At 32.1% G+C, this 21655-nt stretch overlaps 4 protein-coding genes and 1 non-coding gene across 5 annotated transcripts in view; 2 read left to right on the top strand and 3 right to left on the bottom strand.

The window, feature by feature from the left end:
• The window catches only part of LOC125859461 (uncharacterized), an 819298-nt gene that overhangs the window by 642413 nt on the left and 155230 nt on the right, over positions 1–21655 (bottom strand). The window lies entirely within an intron of this gene.
• On the bottom strand, positions 3996–4445 carry LOC125858835 (uncharacterized mitochondrial protein AtMg00810-like). Its single transcript, XM_049538625.1, has one exon. It carries the CDS (start codon positions 4443–4445, stop codon positions 3996–3998), a length of 450 nt encoding a protein of 149 aa, XP_049394582.1.
• Positions 6976–9377, bottom strand: LOC125858834 (uncharacterized). Its single transcript, XM_049538624.1, has 2 exons — positions 8824–9377; positions 6976–7159 (listed from the first exon to the last, which is right to left on the bottom strand). Exons 1-2 carry the CDS (start codon positions 9375–9377, stop codon positions 6976–6978), a joined length of 738 nt encoding a protein of 245 aa, XP_049394581.1.
• On the top strand, positions 10434–10524 carry TRNAY-GUA (transfer RNA tyrosine (anticodon GUA)). The gene is given in 2 exon segments: positions 10434–10470; positions 10489–10524. It is a non-coding gene; the product is annotated as a tRNA-Tyr (tRNA).
• The window catches only part of LOC125859476 (uncharacterized), a 137307-nt gene continuing 130308 nt past the window's right edge, over positions 14657–21655 (top strand). The window contains exon 1 of the mRNA XM_049539245.1: positions 14657–14666. The gene's annotated coding sequence lies outside the window, so the exon portion shown is untranslated. The remainder of the gene's footprint in view (positions 14667–21655) is intronic.

Below are 21655 nucleotides of genomic sequence, written 5' to 3'. Positions count from 1 at the left end.
CGTGGATCTCCATTTTTCTAGCTTTCTTCGTCCATTGACTCCTTCATCTTTCTTGTATGGTTCATGTAAGATTTCTCGTCTCTGTAATGTATTCACAATATTGTTCTTGAGACCCTCTGTGTTGTTGCATCTGTTTCCATTCTGAGATTTTGTCGAAGTAATTGAGAATAAGTTGTTTATGGCGATGTTTTCTTTGTTTTTTTTTTTTTTAAAATGTACTCATGTTTGAAGCTGTTGATTTTTCCTTTACTAGGCTGGAATGTGATTGTTGAGTTCCTGTCACCATGTTCTATCTGTTTGTGTTTTCCTTTTGTTGAATCAATAAAAATAAGACTTGATGTATTCATGAAGTAATTTTTTTTTTCATAGTTGATTTCTGGCGAAACATTTGAAACTTCCATTAGAAATGACTTTGATGATTTGTTGAAGTTAACACATAGCACAATCTTTCTGGCATCATTCTCTAATTTGTAAGAGATTACTAGACTTTTGATCATTTGCCAATTTATTTTTCAGTTTGAAGTGTTTCCAGCTTATAAATGGAGAATTATTGTGTGGTAATTCTTTGTTGTTTAATAATTGTATTCGGGTCATCAACTATAAAATGACTGAATTTTGAGAGCAAGAATTGTATCTACAAACTTGATCTGGTGATATGAAGAGATAATATCTCAGATGGTCACTCAACTATGAATTCTTTGCTCAGAAAACCACTCAACTTTGGTTATTAATTGAAGTCACCCAACTATGAGCTTTTTTCTCAGAAAGTCACTCAACTATGAGTTCTTTTCTCAGAAAGTACTAAACTTTGATTTTTAACTAAAAAGTCACCTAACAATGATTGTTTTACTTACAAAGTCACTCAACTATGAATGTCTTATTTACAAAGTCAATTAACCAATTTAATTGATTTTTCATTAAAATTCCATAATTTTTTTTACTTTTAACCAAAATTATAAGAAATAAAAAGATATTTTATTTGCAAACATTTTGCTACTACCAAACTAATCACCACTCAAATTGGAAACAAATTATATTATTTGGATTATCATATGATTTCCAAAGCAGATTAGCTTAAAGATCACAAGTCACAACAGAGTCGATCATTTCCTTATCTTGCTTCTTGGTTCCTTATTATTTTTTTCAAGAAAAAAAAATTAGATGCAAATCGAGTAGTTATTTTTGTATCATCACTTACTAAATTATATAAATGAATATCTTTTTATTTCTTAAAATTTTGGTTAACTTTTTTTTTATGTTAATAAATATTAATGAAAAAATAAATTAAATTGGTTTAATGACTTTGTAAGTAAAATATTCATAGTTGAGTGACTTTGCAAGTAAAACACTCATAGTTAAGTGACTTTTGAGTTAAAAATCAAAGTTTAGTGACTTTCTGAGAAAAGAACTCATACTTAAGTGACTTTTTGAGGAAAAAACTCATAGTTGAGTGACTTTTGAGTTAAAAATCAAAGTTGAGTGACTTTCTGAGAAAAAGAACTCACAGTTGAGTGACCATCTGAGATATTATCTCGTGATATGAAGCTCATGATTTCGGCACAAGTATTAGGTATTGCTTTTCTTGATGTTGGATGCTCTTACAATAGGTTCTCCTCTAAATTTGTTTGATCACTTGAACAAAGTATAAGGACTTCAAATCCTCCTTACAACTTGAACAAAGTATAAGGACTTCAAATCCTCCTTACATAAATCTAGCCCTTTAAGGTCGCTTTTCATACGTATATAGAAGATTTTCCAAAATTTGTCATATTTGATTTTAAGGAAAATTTTCCACAAATTGGTTTCAATGGAAATATACTATAATTTGGTTTCAACTATAGTTTTTTTTTTCATACATATGTAGAAAGTTTTTCAAAACTTTCCATATTTGATTCCAATGAAATTTTTTCATAATTTAATTCCAATGGAAACTTATCATAATTTGTAGAAATAAAAAATTTCAAAACTTTTTATTTTTGATTTCAATGAAAATTTTTATAGTTTGATTCCAATGAAAACTTTCTATATATTTATGCAAATTTGTATATATTTATGCAAGTTTAAACTTATATCTATCGTACCATGATCTTTTCTTAATTAAAATTGAGCTTTCCTTTTTTTCTTTTCCCTTTTCATATAGTTAACATGGAATGTGAGAATTGACTAGATTCATATTGATTTATAATGAGATTGATTAGAAGTCTAGAACCATCCCTAGAAATGTCTTATCCTAATTATTTATATTATCTCTCAAGTATGTAGCGCTAATCCAAAACCAAAATCTGATAGTCATTTTATTTTACAAAAGATTACATTTGAATCAACAATAATAATAATATATTCAATGAAATTCAATAAGTGTGATATTAGGAGAGTGTACACAGATTTTATCACTATCTCGTAAAAATAGAGACATTATTTTCGAAAGACCATCAGTTTGAGTACAACAAATCAAAATAAGTACGAAAAAAAATTAAAAGTGAAGAAAATATAGCAACTAATAAAGAGATAATAACAACAACAAAATAATGCAATAACAGAAGTATAAAAAAAATTAATATTAACAAAAAAATTGTGAGTTCTTTCAATAACAAATTATGTGTTAATTTTGTATATAGAAAAAAATGATTATTTATGATAAAACATACGATTTGTGAAAAAACTTATATATTATATTTTTCTCTTTGATATTTCTCGAACAAAATACAAGTTTTTTTGTTTTCTTTCATTTCATTGGTTTGCTAAAATTTAGATTATTTGATTCATTTTAACTTTTTTATATTATCTTTCATCAAATTTTTAATAAGTCAGACCAACACTTTATCAAAAATAAAAATTAATAGTCGAAAAATATTGAATAAAATGAATATCAAATTCTTTTTCTTAAAATTTCTTCTTAGGATTTCAAGCACAACAAGCATATTAAAATGGAATATGTCATGTTATCAACTTCTTGTGTCAGGTTCTATAGTTCTAAGAGGGTGTTTGAATTGGCTTAAAAGTTGGTCAAATCTACTTTTAAGTCAGTTTTTTGATTTTTGGAAGTGTTTGACAAATATAAACAATAACTTAAAGTATGAGAAAATCAACACACTGTGATGCTAAACAATTGAATTCCTCCATTGATGAACCTTGAGGTCATATGAGAAAGGAAGAAGAAGATTCTGAAAAAGCTACATGAAAAATTTGTTTCATTGAATGTGAAAAATTAAGAGAGTAACTATTACATGTGATTCTATACATAGATATACAATCTGAAAGCTAGATAACAAACCATACATATTCTGATTTCCTTGTAACTAACTCTAACTAGCTGTACTATAACAAACTTGTAAATAACTAACTTTGTGACTAGCTAACAGTAATAACTAACTTATATTCTCATCACCTCCCTCAAGTCGGAGGTAAGTGAGTTTACATGCAAGTTGTTCAATAGTGTAGTATGCTTAACTCCAGTCAAAGCCTTTGTAAAAATGTTTGCCAACTGTGAATCAGTAGAAATGTGGTGAAGTGTGATCAGGCTTGCTGAAGTTTATCCCTAACAAAGTGGCAATCGATTTCTATATGTTTTGTTCTCTCATGGAAAGCTGGATTCTTGGCAATGTGTACTGTAGCTTGACTGTCTTCCCTGTATTGGCAAGGGACACTTCACAGATAATTCATTCAATAACCTTTCAAGCCATACCAGCTCACCTACTACTTGTCTCAGAGCCCTGTATTCTGCTTCTGCAGAGGATAAAGAAACTGTGGCTTATTTCTTAGACTTCCAACTGATAGGACTATCACCCATAAGTACTAGATAACCACTGACTGACTTCCTTGAATCAGGACATGTAGCCCAATTTGAGTCACAATAGGCACTTATAGTAAGGCTAGGCTTGTTTGAAATGAAGATTCACATTGTAGGATCTTGTCTCAAGTATCTAAGGACATGATAACCAGCTTTCAAGTGTGATTCTCTGGGAGTTTTCATGAATTGATTGAGATGTTGCACACTATAAGATATCCATCCTAGTATTTGTAAGAAAGTTAAGTTTCCCTATCAACTTCCTGTAATGGGTAGGATCTGACAATAGTTCCCTATCTGTGGCCTTTAACTTCTCAGTATAATCAAGTGGTGAGGTTGCAACTTTACAGTTAAAAGAATCAAACTCTTTCAAGAGGTCAGTGGTGAACTTCCTTTGTGAAATGAGAACTCCATCAGCTTGTACAATATTTCTAACCCCCGAGAAGTAGTGCAGTCTACCTAGATCCTTTATCTTAAACTGATCATGCAAAAAGAATTTCAAAGAGTTGATTTTCTCCAAATCAGTTCCAGTTATGATCATATCATTTACATATATGGCAACAAACACTAAAGAATCTCCCTTCCTCTTAAGAAATAATGAAGTCACTATCTGAATGTATGTATCATTTTGAACAAAGACTGCTGGCCAATTTGTCATATCATTGCCTATTAGCTTGTTTCAAACCATACAATGATTTCCTCAATCAGCATACCATATTTGACTGTCCACTGCAAGACCTTGTGGTAATGTCATATACACTTCCTCATTCAAGTCACGATGAAGGAAGGCATTATTGACATCCAATTGATACAGATTTCATCCCCTCTTAACAGCTAAGGTTATGAGGGTCCTAATAGTGGTCATCTTAACCACAAGAGAAAAGGTCTCATTAAAGTCTATTCCAGCTTGTTGAGTGTACCCCTTAACCACTAGCCTTGCCTTGAACCTCTCCACACTACCATCTACCTTGTGTTTAATATTGTATACCCATTTACATCCAATAGTATTCTTTCCTTTGGGTAGGGGAATAAGTATTGTTTGCATACAATGCTTGAAATTCTTGTGTCATTGCCTTCTGCTAGGCAGGATGCAAGATTGCTTCTTCATATGAAGAAGTCTCACAGTCATGTGATATGTTTTCAATCAACTGCTGACTATCAGAACACAAAGTTGTGAAACAAACACTATCATGGCTGGATACAAAAGAGGTGAGGGAATGATGTGGACTAGAGGTACTTGTGGTGGAATGTAGGTTAGGAAGAATGTAATTATATTCTTTCAAGTAGGTCGGAGTATGAAGTGATCTAGTTGTTCTTCTAAGGGTAGGTATAATATCACAATATGGAACAGGTGCATACAAGGATTGTGTGGTGGTTAATGTGTTGGTGGGTGGATGGATATCATGGCCTGCAGGTGAGGTTGTGCTTTCATCAGTATTGTTAATTTCTTGATTTGTAGTGACTGCATGTGATGTGTTAATGTCCAGTAATTCATCATTAGAAAACATGCTTGTTGAACTTGGAATGTAAGTAAAAGTGTTTGAGTGATGAACTAAAAGCTTTAAAACAGAAGGAAAGCTAGAACCATCAGGAGCAAGTAAAAAAGAAAACATAGACTCATGAAAAACAACATCTCTAGATATATGGACTCTCTTGGTAGCTAAATCTAAGACCTTGTATTCTTTTGTATTGAAGGGATATCCAACAAAAATATGTGGTGTTGCCCTTGGTTCAAACTTGTCCTTGTGAGTTTTCAAAGTAGTGGGAAAGCATAGGCATCCAAAACTTCTAAGATGAGAGTATGTGGGTGGTGTATGGTATAGCAGTTCATAGGGAGTTTTATTTTGTAAAGGTTTGGAAGGCAATCTGTTGATGAGGTATGTGGTTGTTAGTACACACTCTCCCCAGTACCTCATGGGTAATTTAGACTGAAATAGGAGGGCTCTTGCTGTCTCAAGGAGGTATTTGTGTTTTCTTTCAACTATGTCATTTTGATGGGGTGTATATGGACAATATTTTTGGTGTATTATTCCCTTTTCTTGGAAAAAATGAGTGGTCTCAGTAGAGGTGAATTCCAGACCATTATCAAACCAATAGTTTTCAATTTGGTCTGGAATTTGTTTTCCACAAGAGATATGAAAGCCTTAATTGTTTGTAGGGCATTACTTTTACACCTTAGTAGTTGTGTCCAAGTTGATCTAGTGAAGTCATCTACCATGATTAAGAAATAGTGATAACTATCAAGAGTAGGGATGTGGTATGGTCCCCATAGGTCAATGTGAAGCAGCTGGAAAATTCTACTAGTGGTGGTTGTACTTTCTGGGAATGGCATTATAGGTTGTCTAGCCATAGGGCATATGACACAAGTGAAGGGTTGTTTGGTGGAGAAGTGAATAGGTATAGTGTGAATGCTCTTCATTTTTACAAAGGATAGATAACTAGTCTAGCATGCCATAAGAGTTTTATCAGATTTAACAACAAAAGAAGAACAATCAGTAATATGGTATGAAGAAGAATAAAGTTTAGGACAACCATCTTTATTATCAATAGAAAAACGTTTTACAGTAGATGGTGTTGAAACTTCATTACACTTGACTAAAGAAGGAACAAAAGTACAATGACTGGAAAAGACACGAGGTCTTTTGCTCCCAGTTGAAAATGAACAACAATTGTGGCACTTTAAACATAGGAAATATATATAGACCATTCTTGGATCTACCTAGTTCTAGAGGGCTATTCAGAGAAGGACCCTACAGTAAATAAGAAATGTTGCTAAAACTCACCACACTTTTGAGTTGACATGCTAGACAATGAATTGATAATAGATTAAATTTGAAACTAGGAACAAAAAGCATTTTCTGCAGAGTTAAAACTGGACTTAAACAGATATCACCAATCTCAGTCACTTTGACTTTGAAACCATTGGGTAGACTAATAAGGAAAGGATATGTCAATGCTCTAATGTTTGTGAGAGTATTTTTTATTGTAGGTCATATGATGTGATGCTCCTGAGTCTATGATCCAAGAGTCATCAATTAATTTTACACATCTACAAGAAAAATCACCTATCTCAGTAATAGAAGAGTAACAAGCAAGCATAGGTTCACAACTCCACTTAACATGTTGTCTGAGTTAGTAGTTCCATGTCCAACTTGCAGGGATCCCAAAAGATTGAGCAGTAGTTCATACTAATTTTTAGACAAGTTCAATGGCATTTGTTTCCTCAACTCAGGCTCCTCTTCACATTGGCTCCTATCATTCTCAAAGGTGTACATATTTTCTGCAGAAACAACATTTTTCCCTTTGGAAAACTTTGAGTTGGATAGATATCCATGAAGCTTGTAGCACCTTTCTCTTGTGTGACCTGTTCTCCTGCAGAAGTCACAAAACAAAGAGCTCTTGATGGTGCTAGAATTACCTCTAAACACATTTGTGTTGTTCAAATTTCTAGATATTCCTGTGCTGCCTTTAGAAGAACTGTAGTTTGTTCTGGGCCTACCTTAGATCATGTACTACTGGCAAAAGCATTCAGGGAGGTTGAGTCTAAGGCTGTGTGGTTATAGGGTCTTACTTCCCTTTGTTTTTCCTCTTGAGATAATATGGCAAAAGCGTGTGCCATACTAGGCAGGGTACTCATCATGAGAATGTTTCCTCTGATGACAGTGCATTTCATTCCATCCCATCAAAAAATGTACGAGTCTTCTATCCTATTCAGCCTTTACCAACTTAGGGCCTGTTTGGCCATAGATTTTCCAAGTAAAACTTGGGAAAAAAATTGGCAAATATTGTTTGTCCATACACTTTCTTATTATTTGGCAATTCTTTTTGGCAAATAACCCAAATTCCCAAATACTAGTTTTTTCTAGTATTTAGGCCAAATCTCATTATTTGGAAAGTTTTAAATTTCTAAATTCAACACCAAACTTTTGTCTTTTACAAAAACACTCTATTTATTAACACCAACCAACTCAATTAACTCTCCATCTGCCAACTAACTCAATTAATAAACTTTTCTATTATAGAGAGCATATATGTATGAATTTTCTTTAGATTGATCTTGCTTGAATTGATCTGTATGAATTTGTTCTCTTGTCTAGGTTTTAAGAGTTATGAATGATAAGAATCTTTTCTCCTTGTGTTTTATTTTATCATTCGACTGATGCAACGTACGTCTTTCATTTTTAGTTAAAGATATGCTTTCAGATTTTGTGCACTCTAAAAAAAATTAAGTTATGCATATGATGTGTTGTCATGTTGATGTTGTATTGTAGAAACGCAAAAAAATAAATAAATCACGTGGTTCAACTGTTGATAAATGGACCGATGAAGAAACACCTATCTTTATAAGTGTCTTGCATGATGATGCGAGCAAGTCTAGATTTAAAGGTTATGCCATCAGTGGTCCACGATTGATAATTAAAAATCGAGATAAGTTTGATGATGAAAGTTTGAACTCAATGAATTTTTACGTGAACACCAAAATAGTGATGGAATATTCAGTGAATATGAAAGTGACGATATGGTTGTTGATGAAAATAACGAATAATCGGCTCAGGGTAACATCGCTTCATCTTCTCGATCATCTGATTTGCAAATGCAAGCTCATCGAGAAGAGATTGTTCATAAAATGTGGGAAGATTATATTAAATAATAGTTTGAACTCTTCTGGAAGAGAAGGCAAAGGTGCTTCAGTGATTGCGATATTTATTTCCTTCTGTTTTCTTCTTCTTTTTCAAATTCATATTAGTTGTATTTTCATTATCATGATTTGTACTAGTCTCTTTTAACAATGTGAATATTTACTGTAATGATGCTTGTTGATTTGTTGCGGAAGTCATGAATCTTGCTACGTGACATTTCTATTTTGTTATGTAATACAAATTTATTGTTAGTTTTGATAGTTCTAAAAACTTATGGGTATAAATCATATTTCTTAAAAAAAAATGAAATATGTTTCCCAAATACTATGGCCAAACACATGGTGAAATTCACCCAAATAATATTTGCCAAAAATATTTGGAAATCTATGGCCAAACGCTAGCTTAATCTTACCACCGCAAGTGCACACACAACTGCATTGAGAGCTTACATCAACAGTGCTCATCTCTTCCCAAAGTTTCTTCATCTTTGTATAGTATCCAGTAACATCCAAGGTCCCCTGGACAAGATCATTTATCTCCTTTTGAAGCTGGTACAACTTACAACCATTGATCTGATCATACCTTTCTTCCAATTCAACCCACAATTCATGTGCATGATTAACATATTGTAGACTATCTCTTAGATCTGGTGACAAGGAATTCAAAATCCAAGAGGTTACCATATCATCACATCTCTCCCACTGCTGGAAGCTTGGATCATCTGGATTGGATTTTGCAAGTTTCCCATTGATAAAGCCTGTTTTGCTCTTAATAGATAAAGCCCTAAGAACAACTCTCTTCCAGGATCTATAACCAGTACCATCGAAAACTCCATGTAATAGAGATGAACCTGCATTCTCGAAAGGGTGTTGATAGAAAGGACTAGGAATATCCATCCTAACAGTGGATGTAGAACCACTTGAAATTGGATCAACTTGTTGATCAACCATAGTGAGATGAGATCATGGAGAGATTTAAAACGAGTGAGAACCAGAAAGAAGAAACATATTCAATTGAGAAACAACAACTGAAACTCAAAAATTGAAACAAAGAAACGAAAAAAGAATTAAATTCACAATGTAACTCTTCAAGAATTGAAGCTCACAGACTGTTGTGGTTGCGGAAAGAAAGAAGGATCTAAGCCCTGTGCTCTGATACCATGAGAAAATCAACACACTGTGATGCTAAACAATTGAATTCCTCCATTGATGAACCTTGAGTTCATATGAGAAAGGAAGAAGAAGATTCTGGAAAAGCTACATGAAAAATATGTTTCATTGAATGTGAAAAATTAAGAGAGTAACTATTACATGTGATTCTATATATAGATATATAAATTGAAAGCTAGCTAACAAACTATACAGATTCTGACTTCCCTGTAACTAATTCTAACTAATTGTACTATAACAAACTTGTAACTAACTAACTTTGTGACTAGCTAACAGTAATAACTAACTTATATTCTCATCAAAATAAGTCAAAAAGGACTTCAAATTAGTTTGGAAATGTTTGGCAAGGTTAAAAATAACTTAAAATAAATTTAAAATGACTTAAAATAAGTTAAAACTAAAAGTAGGTCTCCCCCAACTTTTTATTTTTTGACTTAAAAATCATTTAAGTTTGACTTTTTATTTTTGACTTAAAAACTATTTTTTAAGTCAATCCAAACGGGCTCTAACTCTTATTTTTATTTAAATTTTACTTCTAGAATTATATTAACAATTTCTATAATAATTATCTCGGTGAAGGGATATTTTTTAACGTTGAAACTAATGAAATCTTACCTAAAACAAGTACTTTGGAAAACAATATTAGAAGAAATCAATTATAAATTTTTTAAAAAATATTTCATAGATGACAGTGCATAAGATGTCAATTATTTATTATATTAAGTTGAAAGGAGAGCTTATTTTTTAACTTTACTTAAAACATCATATGCTTATATTTTAGAAAGAAAATAAAACCGTTTTGTTGATTAATTATGCGTGCCATGATTTAGTCATCATCCGACCTTAGCTCAGTTGGTAGAGCGGAGGACTGTAGTTGGTGATGCCTTCAGCCATCCTTAGGTCGCTGGTTCGAATCCGGCAGGTCGGATTTTTATCTTCTTTTTTCATTTTCCCATTGTTTGGTTAACTTTTGAGTAGGGGTGGGCGTTAGGTTCAGTTTTCGGTTTTAGAAAAGTGTTCACCATATACAAATCAAACTAATTCGGTTTGGTTTAGTTAGGTCTTTTTAAATCGATATTTCGGTGTGAATGAAAATTAAAATGATGACAAAATTAAAATATAATATACTTAAAAATTTAAAAGTATGTTAAGGAATATTGTGTCTCGCCATGTAACACTTATTTGCTAACTAAAAAACTATATTTATCTTTGTCAAGAACATTGTGCATCCAACTATTTCTTGAGAAAAACAAGGACGAAGACAAATTCTTTTACATAACGTACATTGATAAAAATATGTTTTGGTTCTTCTTGGGATTAATATTTGAAGTTATCTATTGAATTGTACATTTTTTGCTACTTTGATTTGTTCATGAATGATTTAATTATTAGTTGACTCTTTATTTTTGATTAAGAGAATGCCCATAAATAACACCGAAGTTCTGAGACCCTTACACCGAACCGAAGAACCGAACTTTTGGAAAAATAACACTAACACCAAACCGAAAGACCAAAGAATTGAAACCGAAGAACCGAATTAGTTCGGTTCGGTTCAATTTTTTGATTTTTCGGTATTTATGTCCACCCCTACTTTTGAGTGATCCTCGTATATTATTAGTAGTTTAGTTGATTGATTATCTAAATTTTTATTTTATTAGTGAACATTCGATTTCACTATATAATTCTCTCCCTCGTTTCTCCTTTCACTTTCCAATTTATTTGATTAAAGATATAATTAATTCGAAGATAAAATTTATAAGTCAAATTTAATGTTATACTCCCTCTGTTCCTAATTACTTGTCCACTTTTTCATTTTTAGTTGTCCCTAATTACTTGTCCATTTTGACAAATCAAGAAAGGACAAAATATTCTTACATATTATACCCTCAATTAATTACTTTGAAAAAGGCAGAACTTCTTGAAAATCTTAAGTTTTTAAAATAGTAAACTCACTATGTCAATAATTATTTTCTTAATAGGTGTGTTTATTCAAAAGTAGACAAGTAATTAAGAACAGAGGAAGTATTTTTATCCCACCTAGGAGGTAGGATACATTAGTCCTAACTCCTATGATTAGAACCTCAGCCTATAATTCTGAAATAAATTTAACTTGGAATCGAATGCAAGACATGCTAAAATAATATTCGGAGTACAAGCTCCCTTTTTCTTTTTTTTTTTCTATTGTGATCACATACATAATTTCCTACTCAGCATTGATGTTTTTCATTTTATGTTTACACATAAAAGAATGTGGAAACACTATTTCTTGTCTTGTTTTGATTTCTTAGTTGATATTTAATATTCCTATTAGGAGCTAAATTAAATTTGAATTTGTAATATGTTGTTTCACATTCTCTAGCAAATGCGATGAGCTCGGAATGGAGTATAGCTCCCTTTCTTTTTCATCAAATTATGAATTTATTGTAAGATTAAATACTTTGGTACACATCAGGATCTTGAGCACGATAATCTTACATAGAGACGTTAGGGGCACATACCTGATGCAAAAGACATCACAGAGAAAAGCGGAAGCGTTAGTCGTAAATTGATTTCTACCTCCTAGTCCTAGCTTTATGTTACCACATCCGTCAGCGATGGAATTAATGTACAGAATATGTGGTAACCCTAATGGATGAAGGACTAACTAATAGAGGTTATGACTTAATCTGATACGTCCATCAAATAACCAATGTACGGACGAGATCTATTATTCATTAAATATTATTTCTTGTATTACTTGGGTCACAAGTAAACTTGGGCCACAAGTAAACTTTGGCCATAAGTAAGAATTATTCTTACATTCTCCCACTTGTCCCAATGACCATATACATTAATATTTCATAAACATTAGTTGTGCCGACAATAAATCTCTTTTGTAATGTCCATCATACATACCACAATATAACAAACTACTAATGCGAGTTATGGCGGTTGTACATAAATTTTAAGACACATACGTCCTTCCATATACTACTACATTAGCAACTTATCATACTACTCATAGAGACTAATCTTGTAATATCTCAAAACTATGGGTGTACATAGGTCGGTTTGGTTTGGTTTTTCATTAAAAAAACCGAAATCAATTATGTCGGTTTATTAAAAATCTAAAAATCAAATCAAATCACGCAAAGTTAGTTTTTTGGGTTTCGGTTTTAGTCGGTTCTTTCAAATTTTTTCGGTTTTTAACAACTATACGGTGTTTGAAAAAGAGATCAAATATGTTTTCACTTACATGTGTGATAAGCTAAGCTTAAGAAATGTTAAATTAATAGAATTTTTCGTAAAGACGGTAAAATTCACATGTGTACAAAATATTTCTTTTGAAATATCAACGTTCATTATGTTAAATTAATAAGATAATTAAAGTATACAGTCAAAATGAATACAAAACGAAATATTTACAAAGTAAATTGTTAACTTCGAATTTGAAAAACTACAACAATATAATTATAACTTCGGATCTTAATACAAAAATAAAATATTACAAATTTTACAAGCCAAAATTTGAAATAAAATATATAAACATTGAAAACTATAAACTAACTAAAAAAATATTAGCAAAGTAGATTATAAATAATATTTTTTATCTATAAATAAAATAAAATTGTATATATATATATATACACACACACACATACATACATACATTATGTCGGTTTGGTTTGGGTTCGATTTGACTTTTTTTCTTTTAATACCAAACCAAACCAAACCAAGAGTGGTTGGTTTTTTTTTTCAACCGCCAAACCAAACCACAAATTGTTTTTTTTTCCAGTTTGATTTGGTTCGTCGGTTCAGTTTGACTTTACGATTTGACTTGTACACCCCTACTCAAAACAATAATGTATACACCATTATGAGAAATAAGAGATTCATTAATGTATATCAGAAACACATAGTTGAGTTCAGAGTGTAAAAACATCATAAATATATCAGACATAAGTACAACCAAGACCCATTCTTTGAACATGTTCTTTAAATGTCTTTGGTTGTAAGCCCTTTGTTAACAGATCTGCAATCATAAGTTCAGTTCTAATATTTTCAAGTAACACTCTTTGTCTCTGAACTTCCTCCTTGACAGTAAAGTACTTTAATTCCATATGTTTGGTGCGTTTGGAGTACTTATCATTATTGGAGAAGAATATTGTTGTAGTATTATCACAATAAATTTTCAGCTGTTTGGTAATAGTGTCAATAACCCCAAGTCCTGAAATAAAATTCCGCAGCCATAATGCATGAATTGTGGCTTCATAACATGCCACAAATTCTGCTTCCATTGTGGATGTAGCAATGACAGATTGTTTAACACTCTTCCACGATATTGTTCCTTTAGCTAATAGGAACAAGTAACCGAAGGTGGACTTTCTAGTGTCAACTCATCCAGCAAACTTTGAATCTGAGTATCCAGTAACTTCTAAAGTGATTGAATCTCCTATAGATGAGCATGCAATCCTTCGTACCTTGCAGGTACCACAAGACTTTCTTTGTAGCTTTTCAGTGATCAATTCTAGGATTACTTTGATATCTTCCTAGCATTCGGACCGCAAAACTAATATTCGATCATGTGCAAGTTTGAACATACATCAAACTTCCAATAATAGAAGAGTAAGGAATTGATTCCATTTCCTGTCGTTCTACATCATTCTTTGGGCATTGCATGAGATTAAATTTGCCCCCTTTTTGAATAGGAACTATTCCTGTTGAACAATTTTTAATGTAAAATCTCTCTAGAACTCTTTCGATATAGCCTTTTTGAGACAATCTCAATAATCATTGTGATATATCACGAAATATTTATATCCCTATCACATAGGATGACTCATCCATATCTTTCATTTCAAAAGTTCATAGAGAGATAGTCTTTCATCTCACGCAATATGCCCGAATCATTAGCACCAAGTAAAATGTCATCAACATACATGAATAAAAATATAAACTTACTCCCACTGATCTTTTTGTATATACACTGATCAATGGTAATCTCATTAAATCCAAAAGATGTTATGGTATCATTAAAATTTATATACCATTATCGTGAGGCTTGTTTGAGTCCATATATTGACTTCTTTAGCTTACACACCATGTGATATTTTCCTTTAATTTTGAAACCCTCTGGTTGGTCCATATAAACATCCTCCTCGAGGCCTCCATTAAGAAAGACAGTTTTCACATCCATTTGGTGTAACTCTAAATCATAATGAGCTACCAAAGCCAAAACAATTCTTAATGGGTCTTTCTTTGAGACCGGTGAAAAGGTCTCTTTATAATCAATACATCCTTTTTGAGTGTATTCCTTGGCAACAAGTCTGACTTTATATCGTTCAATATTACCATTAGAATCGCGTTTGGTCTTGAAGACCCATCTACACCCGATTCTTTTAGAACTTTCTAGTAATTGAACGAGATCCCAAACTTTGTTGTATTCCATGGATTTTAATTCTTCGTTCATGGCATCAATCCATTTATCAGACTTAGTGTTTTCTATGTCCTGTGAAAATCAAAACCGGATCTTTATTAATTCCAATATCAAAATCCGACTCTTGAAAATAAATCACATAATCATCTTAAATGGATGATTTTCTTTCTCTTTGAGATTTTCTTAATGGCATTGTTTGTGGTTCATTTGCGTCAGATACTTGTGAGTTAGTTCCTTCTTGAAGTGTTTCACTCAAATGTTTCAACAATGTTAAAGTGTTCTTCAACAAGAGGAACACCATTTATTATCGGTGTGGAAGTAGGTACATTCATGGGCAATGGAATATTTATTCTTACCTCATTAATTTCCATAATTTGTCGTTCGACCCTCCCACTAACTTCACCATTCTCAATGAATTTTGCATTACTCATTTCAACAATTCTCGAATTGTGATTTGGATAGTAAAACCTATACCCTTTAGATTTCTCTGGATAACCAATAAAGTAACCACTTACCGTTCGAGAATCTAATTTCTTTTCATACGGATTATAAATTCTAGCTTCCGCTTGACAACCCCAAACATACAGGTGTCTTAAACTAGGCTTCCTTTAGATCCATAGTTTAAAAGGGGTCTTTGTGTAACTAGTGGCGGAACTACATCCATCCAAGGGTGGTCAGCTGACCACCCTTCGCCGGAAAATTACACCGTATAGAGAGGTTAAATTTTGGATTTAAGGAATAACTAATTAATGTTGAACAACCTTGACATAAGTTCTTCCGTGGCAGAGTGGTTAAGCATGTTCATTTCCACCCGAGGTGCGCAAGTTCAAATCCCGTGAGTGCACAAGTTTTGGTTTTATTTTGAGAGCAGAACACAACCTCACACACCATTATTATGTTCCTCAAGTTTCTTAATTATTAATATTACAATTTTAATAATATAGAGTAACATATATGAATACATTATTTTAATTTTGAATATTTAGATATCATGTATTTCTAATTTTTAGCTAGGATATAATGCACTTTCGAATGGTGAAAACAAAAAAGCCACCATTTTACATTATTTGTGTTTATATATGTTAACAACTTTAAACCCAAGGCTAAAATCAATATATGCATTTTATCTTCTTCTTCTTTTTTAAGAATTTTTTTTCTACTAGGGGTGATTTATGTTTTGTAAAGCTAGATGCATTTGTTCTATCAATATTTCACTTTAAAAACAATAATCATATATTTTTATCATATAAAATTAATGCATCAAAAAGAAGAAAAAAAACTCGATTGTTTATATTTGATATTGACAAATGTTGAGATCGTTCATGATAGAATCACTAGGGTAAGCAAATAACATTCAACTCACTTATTAAAAAAAAAAATTTGAACACCCTTGATGAAATTGTTGGCTCCGCCACTGTGTGTAACATCCCACCTTAGAAAGATCTTGATTTAAAAAGAATTAATTTGGAAAGACTCAAATGAAAAAAAATTGGCAAGTTATGCTAAGTTATGAGTTTTGGGTCAATTTCAAACGACCATAACTTTCAGTACATAATGAGTTAGGTGGCCCATAAATGGTCAAATGAAAGGTCTTGGAATCCTCTTTCCAACGCCACTGAGTTTGCTAAGTTTCGAATTCAGATGAGGGAGATGGCCATTTGAAATTTGTCTGTCCAGTTAAGGAAATCTACCCGAATTAGTGAGGGGTATTTTGGTCTTTTCCTTACCCCATCAGCTTATAACGAAATTAATAAATATTTTGGGGTCAAATCTGATTTGGGTCAGTTTTACAAATCCCAAATATGCTTAGGGTTTTGAAAATAGTTCAAGAAAAGGAGAAAAGTTCAAGGCGTTCGTCAAGATTCATAAGATTTGTCGAGGATTTTCGCTAAATTAAGGTATGCAAGCTTTCATAGTGTTGGGTTTGTTCACCCACACGCAAATCATGATTTACATATTCGAATTTTGTCCCTAAGATTGAGTATATTTGAGTTCTTGATGAATTCTTGATAAGTTTCTTGAAGTTTGAGTTGCGTTCTTTGATAATGAAGTTCTTGTTGGGTTCTTGGGGTGAGAATTACGAATCAGTTGAGTAATTTGATTGTTTATTGTATGGGTTTCGTTGAGATTGTTCTGGATTAAAAGAATTCGAGAGTTTTTACCTTAGAATTTCAGTGGGTATGAGTTGAATCGAGTTTGGGAGAAGAAGAAAAGATCGGACAAAAATTAGGTGTCAGCTCCGCATCACGGACTTGGTCCCCCAGAGAATTTCCTCTCTCTCCGCGTCGCGCGGACTCCACCGTCTCAAAAATTATTTTGCGACCAAATAAATTAAATCATCTTCGTGTCGCGCCTTTTCTCCCCAGATAGTATTTTCGCTCGTTTCTTATTTATCAACTGTCTAAACCCCACTTATTCATTAAGAAGTCTTTCATAACACAAATCATAACTCTTGAATTAATAATTCAAATTCAAGATAAGTGTTAAGAGTCAAGTTTGAGAGAGTCTTCCGAGTCTATTTAAGAAGTCTTTTACAATTTTTTAAAACTTGTTTTAAGTCTTGAGTTCTTGAGTATGAGGATGAGTAAAGTTGAGTTCATTTTTCAAAATGAATATATGGGAACTAAGTATTTCCAAGAGTAAATGTTTTCACTTTTTTTTTTTAAAAAAAGAGGAAATTATGATTTCCAAAGGAGTTCATGAGCAGTTTTGAGTACTATCTCTTTTAAGAGAAATATTTTGAGTAATAATCTCAAACCAGAGAAAGAATTATGTTTTTAAACATATGAGCTAAGTTATATTTTGGGAGTAGTATTGAACACTGATATGTGGACGAGTTTAGATAACTCAAAATCCTCAAACCATGTAGTTAACGTGGGTAGAAAGGGTCATACTTTTTAGATGATTTCTTATTGCTTTTTAAGCATAGCTTAGTGGATCAAATTAGTGAGTAGGTCCTATACCCCAGCAAAGTATTATCATTTCTGGCAGCGTGGGCGAGACGTTGTATCATCACATAACTCATAGTGATGGTTGCCAATTAAAGAATCTCCCACACAGAGTTTATTTTGTATTCTTATATACAAACAAAGTTTATTTTGTATTTTTACATACAAAATGGGTTATATTGTATTTTTCAATACATTGAGTTGTAATCTACTGTTTTAAAATCTTTTCTTTATATTGCATCTTTATCACTGCTTATTATTGAATTGAATTGAGTAAGTTTGAGTATCCTTAAGGTTGAGTTGAGTTGAGACGAGGTAAGTGTTCCTTCAGTTCCAGTTCAAGCTTATGTCTTGTTTTAGACTTCCCCTTGCATGCTCGTACATTCCATGTACTGATGTCATTTGGCCTGCATCTTTTATGATGCAGATACATGTAACCAGGATCATCAACCAGCGCTTCGTTGATCCAGTCAAGTTCCAGATTTGTTTTGTGTGCCTCCTTGCTTCTGGAGGATCCCTTCTTTATTTTTATTTTCCAGTATTTCAGTTGTTAGGATGATCGGGGGGTCTTGTCCCAACATCCCTTATAGTTTTAGAGGCTTCATAGATAGATAGACAATATTAGTTCATGAGTCTTTTTCATTTCCAGTGTTAAATGTTTAAAGACTTGAGTTGCCACTTTTGGCCAGTGAATGTTTTATTTCTAAAATGTTCTGAGTTTACTTTTTGACAGTTGAGTAAAGTTACTTTTAAAAGTTCTTTTATTTCTGAGTAAGTCTTCCGCTGAGAGTTGAGTCAGGTCAAGGGTTCGCTTGGGGCCAGCAATGGTTCTCAAGTGCCAATCATGTCCAGGGTATAGGCTCGGGGTGTGACATTTTGAAACTACTTTACTAGGAATCCTGTTCAATAAATATACATCGATTTTAAGATTTGGGTAATGTGAAACTACTCATCATACTCCTAACCATATCCATAAGTGTTCGGTTACGCCTTTCTGCAACACCATTTTGTTGAGGTGTTCCTGACATAGTATACTATGCACATATGCCATGTTCTTCGAGGAATTTTACAAATGGACCTTGACATTGTCCTAATTCGTTATATTTTCCATAATATTCACCACATCTATCTGACCTAATGATTTTCACTTTCCTATCTAATTGTCTTTCAACCTCATTAACGTACACTTTGAGAACGTCCGCTGCTTGAGATTTTTCTTTCAACAAATAGACAAATTCATAACGTGAAAAATCATCAATAAAGGTGATAAAATATTTTTCTCCACCAAAAAATGAAACATCAAAGGGTCGCAAATATCAGTGTGTATAATTTCAAAAAGCTCAGTGCTCCTTGTGGCACCTTTCTTGGTATGTTTGGTTTATATTCCTTTAATGCAATCCAAATATATATCAATTCACTCAACTTTAAATGATGAAAGACCTTAAAATTAAGTTCATAAATTACAAGGAAATAACGAGCAGAACCACTAAGAGGTAAAAAAAAAAACCAATTCTCAAAAAGGTTGCCGCCTCCATATAACCCTCTTTTCAATTCTTTTACTTCATTAATTTAACCAATTAACGATCAAAGTTTCTATGAAACATTCAAATTAAATCGTTCAAAAAAAAACTATGACAGTTCATAACAATGTTCACATATCGCACGATTTTTGGGCTTCAAATTATGAACCATAAATATAATTTCATATATACATATCACGTAAATACTATCTATAAAGATGCAAGATATACAAAGATTATCCGTTCAAAAATTCAGGCTCGGATGTGACTTGTAAGATTAAATACTTTAACACACAGTAAATTGGTTTCTACTTCCTTGTCCTAGCTTTATGTTACCACAGCCGTCAGTGATGGAATTAATGTAGAGAATATGTAGTAACCCTAATGGGTGGAAGGGAGGACCAATTTATAGAGGTTAAGACTTAATCTGGTACGTCTATCAAGTAACCAATGTATGGACGAAATCTATTCTTCATTAAATATTATTTATGATATAACTTGGGTCACAAGTAAACTTGGGCCACAAGTAAAAATTATTCTTACATTTATATAATAAACTTCTAAAATGTCGAACTTATACTTTCGTTTGGATTAGTTGAAAAGTATGTGATATATATTAAGCACTTGGAAATATTCCAATAAGTATATATCATAGGAATATTCTAGTAAAAGTCTTGAAGAGCGATTAAGGATGCTTGATGCCATATAATATAGTAATCTTATTATAGGCCATAACTTTCTTACAATATTACTATTTGTTTTACGTGACGTGAACTTCCCAACTTGTATAATTAGGACAAGGAGGGATCTATTGGAATTAGTTTCAAGGATTCCTCTAAGAATGCGCACAAAGGAGGAATCTATTGGAATATTACTCATTAATACATGGAATATAGGAACATGTAAGCCACACTTTAGTCAACTTGATGGAAAGTCTAACAAAGAAAATATAATTGAGAGTTGTGATGGGATGTGATACAAATTTTTTAATTTTTAATGAGAGATTTAAATTTAATTTTTTAAAATTAAAAAAAAAACTTGATTAGAAGTGTTTTCCCTTTTAATAGACCTTATTTAGGGGAAATTCAAATTAATTAAGATTCCAAAGCAAGTACATATATATATCAGGATCAAAAACTAAAAATGAAAATATAAAGGATAATCATAACATGTTAGATACTACTTTTGAATGAATTTTAGAGATATGATCAAGAAAAGTGGATATTGTTGGAATACTCAGGTAGGTAAAGCCATACTCAGGAAAAGTTAGATTGTGAGTTCGAGTCATGGAGAAAGCACAAAGGTAGGGGCTCCTAGGAAGGGGTATAATGAAGAAAAGTAAGATAAAGTTTACTTCAAAGCATTACTATAAAAATAAACTATAGAGTATAAAACAATGGCTAAATAATTATATTTTTTGTCTTAATTTATGTGATATATTTTCTTATAGTCTATTCTCGGAGAATGTCTCTTTTTCCTATTTGACAACTATTTAATGACATCTCCATTTTATTCTTGTTAACATAATACTTTATTGTGAAGAAAAGTCAACAAAAAATAAACAATAAAGTGACTTTAATAAGGACAATTTGATAAACACAATAAAGTCTTCTTTTATTCTTTAAATTTTGTGTTCAATCAAATGATACGAGATAAATTAAAACAAAGGGAGTAATAAATATGAGATATAAACAAATGAAGGTACACTACAACAAAAATAACTTTTAGCGGCAATAAATAGACACATTAATAAAGAGTACTAAAGTCTTTACCGGCATTAGTTAAGTGTCATTAGATCCAATGTCGCTAAAGGTTTTAAGGACATATACAAAGAGTGCTAATTGGCCCTAAAAATACATATTTAGCAACAATTGAATTATTGCCGTTAAAGATCATTTTTAATGTAGTGGTAGAAATAGGGTGTCTACTCGTGTCAAGTTCATCAAAGAAGAGGACATATAGTGTCATCCTCCTCGGGCTATTGTTAAAGATTGTAAATATTTATTAAAAGTCAACAACTCCTTATAAACATATTAGGTGGGAGGCAAATCAATATGCGAATTTTCTGACAAATGAAGGTTACAAACATGAAAAAGATTTGCTAATTTGGGAATAAATGCGCTCAAGAAAACTGTCTCCTCTCTTGACAGACTAAAATCATGCAACTTATAAAAG

The sequence above is a fragment of the Solanum stenotomum genome, chromosome 3 (assembly GCF_019186545.1).
Source record: "Solanum stenotomum isolate F172 chromosome 3, ASM1918654v1, whole genome shotgun sequence".
NCBI lineage: Eukaryota > Viridiplantae > Streptophyta > Magnoliopsida > Solanales > Solanaceae > Solanum > Solanum stenotomum.
Note: the sequence above shows the minus strand (reverse complement) of the source record. Positions and strands in the feature narration are given on the sequence as shown.

Bases quoted from the DNA above. Each gene is read 5' to 3' on its own strand.
- LOC125858835 (XM_049538625.1), bottom strand. From the start codon at position 4,445: ATGACAAATTGGCCAGCAGTCTTTGTTCAAAATGATACATACATTCAG.
- LOC125858834 (XM_049538624.1), bottom strand. From the start codon at position 9,377: ATGGTTGATCAACAAGTTGATCCAATTTCAAGTGGTTCTACATCCACT. The intron at 7,160-8,823 runs GTTTGGCCATAG...TGACTTCTGCAG, and splicing joins GGTGGTAAGATTAAGCTAGC to GAGAACAGGTCACACAAGAG.